Source organism: Leptosomus discolor, chromosome 20 (genome assembly GCF_034619465.1).
Source record: "Leptosomus discolor isolate bLepDis1 chromosome 20, bLepDis1.hap2, whole genome shotgun sequence".
Lineage (NCBI taxonomy): Eukaryota > Metazoa > Chordata > Aves > Leptosomiformes > Leptosomidae > Leptosomus > Leptosomus discolor.
The window spans coordinates 5,613,539-5,623,735 of record NC_141410.1 but is presented as its reverse complement, the minus strand read 5'-3'; the positions used below and the strand labels follow the sequence as shown (position 1 = coordinate 5,623,735).

Below are 10,197 nucleotides of genomic sequence, written 5' to 3'. Positions count from 1 at the left end.
TTATCAGACTTGCAGTGTTCCCATTAGCCATGTGTAGAACAACTTTGAGGGGCCATTCCCAGAAAGTGATAGATGTTTTGTTCAAGCTGCTTTGTAATTGGTGTGATCCCACCTGCCCCCACATGGGAAATACCGTGATGGGATTCAAGCCCATTGAGGAACCAGCAAGAAACAATGGGGATCAGTACCTCAGCCCCATGCAGAGTGAGACAAGACACAGTTGATGATGTATCTTTCTGTTGATGCTCGTAACCTTTATTTGGTCAGTGCTAGAAAGCATATACAATGAATTCCCTTTCCTCCCTCTTGTTATCTTGAAACTTGTGGAGTGTTGTGGTTTTTCTTATTTCTTTTCATGTAAATTTTGTTTACATGAGGGGTTTGTGGCAGTTCCCTTGAGTAAATAATCTATACCAGCAAAAGGACTCTCTTGTTACTGAAACCCTGTCTATAGGAGGACTCATGCTAGTCTTTCAATGTTGAGCAGATTTTTTTCCTGCTAATCTGTTATAATTCCTTAGTGCAGAGGCAAAAACTCTAGTGAAAAACTTGTTTTCATTACTACCAAGTTCATGCTTTCTCCGTCTTGTGTAAGATCCAGCCTTGTGGGTACTAGAGTACCAATAAAACATAGGCTTTTGACTTTAGGAAAATACAAGAAATTTTAATGCAACAGACAGGAGAGAGGTCCAGCGTAGATGTCTAACGTGTTAGTTTTATTTAAAGATGGTCTCTTGGTGCTAGAGTAAGAAATGTTCTTTAAAAAACATCAAATAAATAAATAAATAAATAAATAAAAATAGGAATAACTTTCTGTTGAGGAGCTTAGAAAGCATCCGGCTTTCATCTTGGGAGGAACAGGTACTGTAAAAGCATTCTTCAGAGTAGGGTACAGGGAGGTTGTCCTAATTCTTCCTGGAACCTGCAAGCCAAACATGAAATAAATGTTACTACAGTTTGTTTCTCTCCCAGTATATATACCACCATTGTCAGCAGTGCTTTTAGCTACCAAATCATTAGACACAGGATTTCTTTTGAAAAACTAATGCTAGCTTAAATATTAGGCTAAAATGAATTCCGTTCTCAAACTGTGTCTTATTAAAGACTTAAGTGAGAATCTGCTTCTCCCTTTTCACATGAGGCACATGCAGTCTATTCTATTCAGCAAAATGGCTTAAGCAGGACTCACCATTGCAACCCATTCCACTCAGGGAGCCAATTCTATCAATTCTCCTTCCGAAGCAGCCAGAATTTCTCATCATCCTGGGCATCTGCAGCCCCCTCAGTCTCTTGAGGAAGGGATCCCTGTAGGACAGAGGGGGGCTGGGTGCTAGCCTGGGTTCAGCCTTCTGGTTATCAGTGTCATCTATAAGTTCCGGTGGGATCTCATCCTGGGGTTTGGGTACTTGCAAGTCAGGATTGGACTCCAGGACTTCAATCATTGCAAACTTATCCTCCAGTCTCTCCAGCAGAGCCTACAAGAGAAGGATTAATTTAATGAAACTCCTAGTTTTGTGGTCAATTGCTAGATCTTCCAGCCATCCGATTCTGCATTCATCGATGGTCCTATAGCCAGCCTGGGGAGACTGTCGGGTTGGATCCCAGGTTGCTGGTGGTGGTTGAGCTCTGTCCTACGCAGTAAATCCCTGTTCACGTTAATTCCACCTATGGGTAGCTCTAGCTGAGAGCTGCTTGCCACCAAAGTGTATCTTACTGGCAAGGTTAGAAGAGCTCTTGACAGAGAAAAAAACAAGGTGTGAGTTGCACAGGGAGATACTACTCAACCCACTGGTGGTACACCATCTCAAAGTACCTCTGAATCCATAATTCACTCCCATGTTCTCAGAAGTTGCCGGCAATGCTGCTTGCCAGCAGTTGGCTTCCGCCTTTTTTTTTTTTGCCTAAGACCATCGGCTTACCTGTCACCCCTGACTATTTCCATGGACATCACTTGGAGAAACTCTTGGCATTTTCACTAATCTCTGTGCCAGGAGTTACAGGATTGCTACTCTTTGAAGTGACACGCATCTCCCTGAAAATACCTGTATGCTAAATTTACGTCTGCTATGTGACTTCTTCCTGGGTACCGTTCTCTATAATTTTTAAAGCTTTGTTTAACAGGGATCAGATAACCTCCTCAAGGGCAGCTCAACAATTAGAGGAATCTAATGGTCCATCTCTAGAAGTGGAGTGGAGAGGAGTGAGCCTTGTGGCTTGCTTGATGGTGAATGCGTTTGGAAACCACTCTTCTCAGCTGGCTGCTAGAAACAGTCTAGAGGCATGGGACAGTTTTAGCTTTGGCTGGCACTGTCCTTATCACCTTAGGGAGTTTGTTCTCAGGGTCTGATGCTGTGAGAAGCTGGTCACTGGTAAGGAAAGTTTTCAGACTTCATCTTGCAAGAGTGACTCTTAAGTTTGTATTGTACTGCAACAATGGGTGTTCCCTATCATTTATTAAAATAGGCACCTGGTAATTACATAGCTCTAGAAACTTCTCTAGATGAGTCACACTAAATGATCATACTATTCCTCTAGCAGCTTTTCTAAAAGTTTGACTTTGGATGCTCCACTTTACCTCCTCATCTCCCATCCACATGCAGCCAGTTCTCTTAAATCTGCAAAGCTAGAGCCGTATGGCTGTCTTGTGTCACTGTTCCTGCCATTTAGAGGGATAAAGAGGAGCCCACCTGAAAGTTTTCTGTTTGTTCTTACAGAGCTGCTGTGATGATTTTTTTTTTCCCCACAGCAGACATTGCACAGTGTCAGAATTTTGTTTCCCACTGCTACCCAGGAGCCCAAGTGAACCCAGCACTGGAGGATATGGCTCTATAGAACTTCTTCACCCCTGTGAAGAGCTGAGACTTTGTCCCCTGGCATATGATCCCTGATGTGGCTCTCCGATCGTGCAAAAGAAAGGCAAAACCACCACCTCACACTCTGCTAAGCACCCCAAATTTTAACCTTGCAAAAGGAGAGAGTCCTCACCTCCATGCTGGCCAGTTCTTTGGCAGGGCTGAGGCTGTAGATAGGGTTGGCTCTGCTGGGCTGGAGTTGGATGAGCAGCAGCAAGAGGAAGCCACAGGAAAATGAGCCTTTAGTGTCCATGGTGCCGGGTTCGTTGGGAATAGGGAAGTTCAAGTTGTTTCTTCTGAGATGTGTCTTCAGATCACTCCCTTCCTTGTCCTATCCTCTCTCTTCCAAAGCTTGTCTTTTATACTCTTTGGGTGTGATCTCTGCTTCCTAGGTTATCAGTGGATTTATCTGGGGCACATTCCAGTCCCACTGCAGGCATGCAGCTCTGTCAAGGGAAGATTCCCTTTATTAGCTGTCATTAGGCAGCAGCTGCTGTTGCTGAGGAATGTATGTCACAAGTCAGTGATTTCATGTCACTCCCCCTCCTCTTGATACCAGGCGCTGTGATTACATAGTCCAGTTGGAAATTCTTAGCAATTTTCTTTCAAGAGACCCCTATGGTCAGATTTATGGAGATGGGAAACAACCCTGAATCTGCTCTAAACTGCTCGGTTAGAAGCTTTCCATAGGGAAATTACCTTTTACAGGGAAAACAATAGGTTTTCAGATGAGTATTTGGTGGACAGTAAAGGCTGAAGATAAATCTACTTTTAGGACACCTAAAGTATCGTGCACACTTTCCTTCTATATATGGAATACGCACAGCCACCGCATACCATGGAGTGTGCTGAAAATCCCAGGTTTGGGACACTTTTTCCTTTGCTGTTGAGGTGATATCACTGCTGAGACTTTGTGTGTTGCCAACAACAGAGGCACCCCGCTCTGCACGTCCATCCAGGCGATAACTTCTAGACTGACTCTGCAGGGACACCGAGTACCTCCAGCCCCCCATGACAACTGGCTTCGGCACCATCGAAAAGCACTAGTCTTTAATAACAGCTAAACGTTTAAATCAATGGGATTTCTTTAAACGTTGATGGTAAGGCTTGACCCTACATCAGTAGAATTTAAAGAAGAGATGGTCAGATTCAGGAATGATCTTCTTGTACCACCATACAAGAAAGCAACTTGCTCAACAAGGACTTTAGGTAGATGGCTTTCGGTGTTGTTCAGCAAAGGTATCAGAATCTGGCTCCAAGGAAGAATGACTGAATTTGTGTATATATGTGTGTTTCGGGAGGGGTTAAAATGAAATGTTTCATTTCATATATTAAAACCAAAAAGTATATTTTTTTTGTCTTTGAGAGCCGAAGTTTTCAAGATTAGCTAAAAACTGCCTATGCTTAAACGAGAAATTACAAAAGGCAGATTTGCTGCAAATTCCTCTTCCAGAGTTGTCTTTGTGCATATAGTGCAACTAAAAATTAATCTTTTTTACAGAACTGCAGGAGAGCTTTAAATCATGAAGCATATTGTTTGTCCTTAATTTTCCTAACATTTGTTGTTATTTTAAATTTAAACGAGAGTGAATATATGAGAAAGTTGACTATGTCAGTCTAGTAATAATTTGCTGACTTTTAATATGAATATAGACCTTGAAAGAATCTCCTGAGTACAGTTTCTAAATAATAATAGAACAATAAAATATTTCTCATGTCTTAAATGTTTTAACATGGTGTTTGTGTACAAACATGTGCACACACTGTTCACATGATCAGCTACCAAAATTATACTAGAAAGGACATTCTCAAGGTTGTGAAGTCAAACTCAAATGCTACTTTTTCCTAATATAGCCTGAAGTCAGCCCAACTCTGCATACGTTGTGATAAAGTCCTTTATTATAAGAGCACTCTCTACTTTTCCCCAGTGCTTTCTTTTTTCAGTACATGGAGGCAGTACTTGGTTTTTTGTACCATTGTGTGACCCAACACATTCTTATTTTGTGCTACTAAGAAAGAACTAAGATCCCAATAGCTTTTTTGGTTTTTTTTTTGTTTTTTTTTTTTTAATTAACACTCCATACTGCAGTGTCTGTATAATTCACTAATTAGTTACCAGTGTTCTGTCACTGCTGCTCTTGGGGGTGTGTGTGTTTGTTTGTGCCAGGGCATAATTTCGTTCTGTAAACTGAGAAAGTGTGAGAAGATAAACCAGAATTATTCATTAATACTGTGTGTCCAATTTAAGCTAACTAGAATCTGTTGTTGTTTTATTTTTTGTTTCTTTCTTTTCACTGCCCCCCCCCACCCGCTAAGTACTCTCTAGTGCTGTCTCTGTGCAAAAACATTCTGTCACTTGATCTGAGTTTTGCCCGAGAGCTCAGCGCATCTGTAAAGCAACCCCCAGGGCACAAACCGGCAGCAAGAAAATGAAGGAACAGTTGTGAAATATTTAGCTTTGACCTGTCCCTGTGAAACAATCTAATATTCCAGGATTGTATTTAATAACCTGGACCCAGAGATACTCCTTTCTTTTACTGGTTTGTTCCTTTTCCATCTTCTGTATTCCACAGCAGAGAAATGAGATGTAGGGGCCTGACTTCAGCCTTGACGACACTTTTCTAATACAGGAAGATTTCTGTGCACTCTTCATATACTATATATGGAAGCATGGAGATGGGATAAAATGGCCAGCCGTCACAGTAGCTACATTTTTAAAGCCAAATTCTGCCCTTCATTATCCATCTCGCAGTCCTGCCAAAGCAAATGGAGTGTAAAATGTCAGAACTCAGCTCAACTCATTGTTGAAGCTATAAAGCTCACTTGTTTGTTTGCTTGTGGTATCTCAGTGTCATCATCCTGGCAAGATTAATGTGATTAAAGGCTTTACAGTCCCGCAATGGATAGTCAAGATCCAGGCATTGCCCATGCTCAGCTGGCCATTTGCTTGGTAAAACCCCTGTTGGGAGTTTTAACAGGGCAGGAGGTTCTTAAAAAAAGCATTCTGTGACCAGTTTTAGGGCTGGGAAATTGGCACATTTCCTCAGCATCCCAGGGTGTGCAGTGGGAAGTGGGGGGACATGAGGCTCCATTAGAAAGCGATGCTGGTTGCTCAGAGCAGAGCAGGAGAGCACCAAGGGTCCTGCTGGCAGCCCTATGTGTGGATCCCTGTGAGGAGGAGGATGGTACATGGGCAGAGCTCAGCTGAGGGTGATGCTACCCCTTCCCCAGCACAGCAGGCTGATGAGATATCCTTGTTTTTCAGCCCTGTAAGACTAAGGACTATAAGCCTGGGGGCTCGTGGATCTGTCCTAATGGATGCCTCTACCTGCTCCACGTCTGTCCAGTGATGTCCATTCTCCTATTGCCATTTTTGCAGCTGAAGAGAACTAGAATGTGAGCTGAGTGTAAAGAGCCTATGTAGTCCTGTTCTGAGGAAGGGGCTGGATCTGGATTCCTTTCATCTCCCAGCTACTAAATCCTTTGACAAGACTATGCTGCACCCCACCCAAGTGCTCTTTTGCTGCCTCATAATTCGATTAGATGAAGAAGGAAATGAAGAGATGAGGCCATCAGTGTGGGAAGCAAAAGGGAAATGTCATAATGTCCAGTGCAGGGCATGCAGCATCAAGATCATAGGACAGACCATGCTGCAATGAAGATAGTTAAGTGGTGCCTTACTTCTTCCAGGGGGAAGGAAACTTATTTTCATCCCAAACGCGGGTTGTTTCTCCCGCTGATCGGGATATCCTATCCCTGTGATGTGGCTGCCCCTTCCTTTGCTGGACTCTCCAGGCCCAACGCAGGCAGCAGGGGCCCTGCCTCTCCCGGTTCCCGGTCAGCCGGTGTTCGGCAGCGCCGGGAGCCTGCCGGTCTGTTCAGGGCTCCGTGCGCTTCCCAGCCGTGTCTGGAGAGGGCTTTGCACAAGAACCCGGGCAGAAGAGCGAGGGGGCTCCGCTGAAGCCGACTGACATGAGCTTGGGGAAAAGCGGCCGTGCGGGGGGCGCTGGGCTGGGCTGCGCTGCGGGCCGGGCGGCGGGGCCGAGCCGCGGGCAGGCGCGGGCGGCGCGGCGGGAGCCCGGCGGGGCGACTGGCGTCTGTCCCGGGTCCTGAACGCCTCCGCCCGCAGCGGCACCCGCTCCGCAGCGGCTGCCAAATGCCTTTTTAAAGCGCTGCAGTTCCTTCTGTCCCGAGAGGCACCCCATGCCGGTCCGCCCTGCCAAACACTGCGCTGATACCAGCGGGCTTAGCCCGTGGGACAGGGGCGCGGGTGGGACAGTACGCGGGATTAACCCCGAGCCCGGTGCGCGCCTCCCGGGAGGATTCACAGCTGGCAGCGGTGAAGCCGTCGGGAAGGGCTTTCCCAGCTCACTGCTGCGGTCCCAGAGCCGGCGTCGGTGCCTGACAGCGCCTTGTCAGTGCAGCGTGGAGAGTCGCTGGACTGATCGTTGTCCTGGAAGGATGCAGCTGCCATCCTTCCTGCTGCCGCGACCCTCCGGCAAAGGCTTGTCCGGACCGGGTGGGATGCTGTGGTCAGGGTCGGGACCGAGCCCTTAAGGCAGAGGGAGAGGAGCGCTCGGGAGGGGATTTCTGTGTCCTCTGACCGCGTGCTATGCCGTGACCGAAAAACCACTCACAAAAGGCAATGCAGGCTTTGTACAAAAGTTTATTGCTCCATACCCCACCCCTGTGGAGCTCCGGGGGAGTCTGGCTGCTGGACACCGGCCTGGAGGCTCAGAAAGCGCTTGGGAGCCGGTCCCGGCTTCAGCTTCTCCCTCTCCTCCAGAAACCTGGGAGAGAAGGGCAGAGCGCTGCTGGGGGAGCCGCTCCGAGGCTTTCAGCCGGGGACAGCGGCCCCTCTCAGCGGCTGCCCCGGCCGCCTCCGCTTCGGCGGGCAGGGGCGAGCTCCGGCCTCCCCCGCTCCGCTGCGCCGCGGGGAGCCGCGGGCTCTAACCCGGGACCTACGGGCTTTGTACTGGTTGCATCCCAGCCCCGTCTGCGCGCCGATCCTCTCCATCCTCGTCCCGAAGCAGCCGGAGAAGTGCCTCCGTCTGTAGGAGGAGAGGAGGCTCCTCCACTGGCTCTGTCCCTCCGCCGGCTGGGGAGGGCTGGGCGCCGGGAACGGGGCACCCGCCGGGCTGCTCTCCGCCTCCGGGAGGTCCCACTCGGAGCCGCCGTCCTCAGCCCCGGCCACCGGCTCGTCTTCCAGGCCCGGTTCCCCTTCCTCCTCCCGGAGCTGCCCCAGAGCCTCCAGGAGGTCCTGGAGAGAGAAGGACAGGGGAGGACCGGCGGCCGCGGCGGGGGGACAGGGAGCCCCGCTCCTGCCCGCTTGGCCCCTGCGGGACGGGTGCGGGTGGCCGCCCCGGGAACCCCGGTACCTGCAGGGACCGCAGCAGGTCCGCGCCGTGCTCGCCACCGGCTGGCTGCGCTCCGGCCCATGGCAGGACGAGCAGCAGCAGCGAGGCCCCGCAGCAGAGAGCCGGGATCTGCATCCTATCCTATCCTATCCTATCCTATCCTATCCTATCCTATCCTATCCTATCCTATCCTATCCTATCCTATCCTATCCTATCCTATCCTATCCTATCCTATCCTATCCCGGCTCGGCACCGTGTCGCTGCTTTGCCCATGGATGCCTCTCCTTATAATCCCCACTTTCTGCCCGGAGGGAGCTCAGCTGCCTCCTGCCAGATCCCCGCAGGAGCCGGAGTGCCGCACTCTGCCCCCCGGCTTCGATAAGGGAACTGGTTACAACTGGCCCCACAGGTGACCCTCCAGGAGAGGGGGTCTCCGGAGTGCAGCAGCTCCTCCAGAGAGAACTGCCCTGAGTCATCTCCTCCCCTCTTGGCAGCACTCATTTTCCCAGTGATTCCCTCCCCCTCCACTCTCCATCACTGTTAGATACGAGTTGATGCAGTGAAAGGACCTGGCACTTTCTGCCTGTTTGCTCTGTCTTACATCTGCAGGCATGCAGGAGCTATGAGCTGGCCCAAGCAGGGGGTTGATTTCCCCTCCAAGGGGATAAGGAGTGGATAATTTCTCCTCCATGAGGGAGAGAAGTGAGGGGAATCAGAAATTGTCCTCTGTCTGCAGCAGCTCCCAACAGCTTTTTCTTCTCTGTATACATATTTTTATGCTATGTGAATAGACCACGTCCTGAGTTTAGGAGTTTAGGAGATTTTCTTTCTGTGCAAGTCCATATGATGATGGTTCTTGACTTTCTCTGGCATTGTCTGCAAACCCTTCCCTCTATAGCTAAGACGCACTAACATTTTAGTGGCCTAAATCTGCGTTGAGCAATGGTATAGCTGACTGCTTTGCTGTAAACTTTACTTGCTCTCTGGTCATGCCCTAGCTACAGCAGTGAATCAGTCCCCATCCTATCCTCATATCCCACCATCTTTCCCATAAATGATGGTGTGTTCTGTCCTCTGCAGCTTGGGTTGGAGTGAGAAATTCCTATGAAACAAAAGTTCTTTCCAGAAAGCCCAGGGGCCTTGCCCCAAAGAAAGAGATTTTGTAGAACTTTGGATTTAGGCTCCCTGGGTAAAAGTCTCTGCATTACCAATTTGGGGACTGTAACAGGCAGCCTGTGTGTATGAAACTTTCACTTATTTTGCCTCAGAACTTTACATCAGTTTCTTACTAACTTTAGTAAAACTTTCAGCAACTCTCCTGTGTGAATTTTGAGTTTCAACTATAAATAAGTAGTTTCCACTGGTCCTGGCATGCAAATCAAGATCACTCTGTTAGATCCTTACAGAATGAAAGGCAGAACCCATGATATCCAGTGGGTAGAGCAGCAGACAGGGTAATATTAAAGCAATTGCACTGTCTCTTCCTTCTGCCCTCCTCGTTTGCTTAGCCAGTACACTCATAAATCTCTCTGTTTTCACTTGATATGCGGTGATTTTTGCTTGGGCCCTTATTTCAGAGGTTGACCTGAAGCTCAGCAGAGCCAAAGAAGGCCTTTCCTCTGAGTTCAGAGGGTTTTGAACCAAGCTGTTGTGGACTTATTATTGCTAGGTGCTGTATGAACTACCAACAACATACATTATGTTTTTACATCTCCTTCCCCCATTTTCTTGTCCTTCTGTTCCACAAATCTACCTACAGCTGACATAATTCAGCTTTGATTGGAATCAAACTAGCAATATCAGCTGGGGTGGGACAATGATCTCTGCATCCAGCAGCCTTAACAGTTGGCAAGTGGTTTTGTTTAAAGCAGCACAGGAAAGAAGAATCTGGCAGAGAATTGAGGTGTGTGTTTTGAAAGTACGATATGTGAATGAACTTCTGTAATCCCAGTCTGTAAATTCGTGCGCTGCTGCTTAGAGCAAGATGG

At 48.2% G+C, this 10,197-nt stretch overlaps 2 protein-coding genes across 2 annotated transcripts; both read right to left on the bottom strand.

Annotated features, from left to right (window-relative positions):
* Positions 1-1,157: 1,157 nt before the first annotated feature.
* Positions 1,158-3,105, bottom strand: LOC104341999 (natriuretic peptides A). The gene is made up of 2 exons (XM_086476033.1): positions 2,986-3,105; positions 1,158-1,475 (listed from the first exon to the last, which is right to left on the bottom strand). Exons 1-2 carry the CDS (start codon positions 3,103-3,105, stop codon positions 1,158-1,160), a joined length of 438 nt encoding a protein of 145 aa, XP_086332159.1.
* A 4,511-nt stretch (positions 3,106-7,616) lies between these two features.
* Positions 7,617-8,344, bottom strand: LOC147414072 (natriuretic peptides B-like). The gene is made up of 3 exons (XM_086476276.1): positions 8,231-8,344; positions 7,818-8,112; positions 7,617-7,642 (listed from the first exon to the last, which is right to left on the bottom strand). Exons 1-3 carry the CDS (start codon positions 8,342-8,344, stop codon positions 7,617-7,619), a joined length of 435 nt encoding a protein of 144 aa, XP_086332402.1.
* Positions 8,345-10,197: the final 1,853 nt, after the last annotated feature.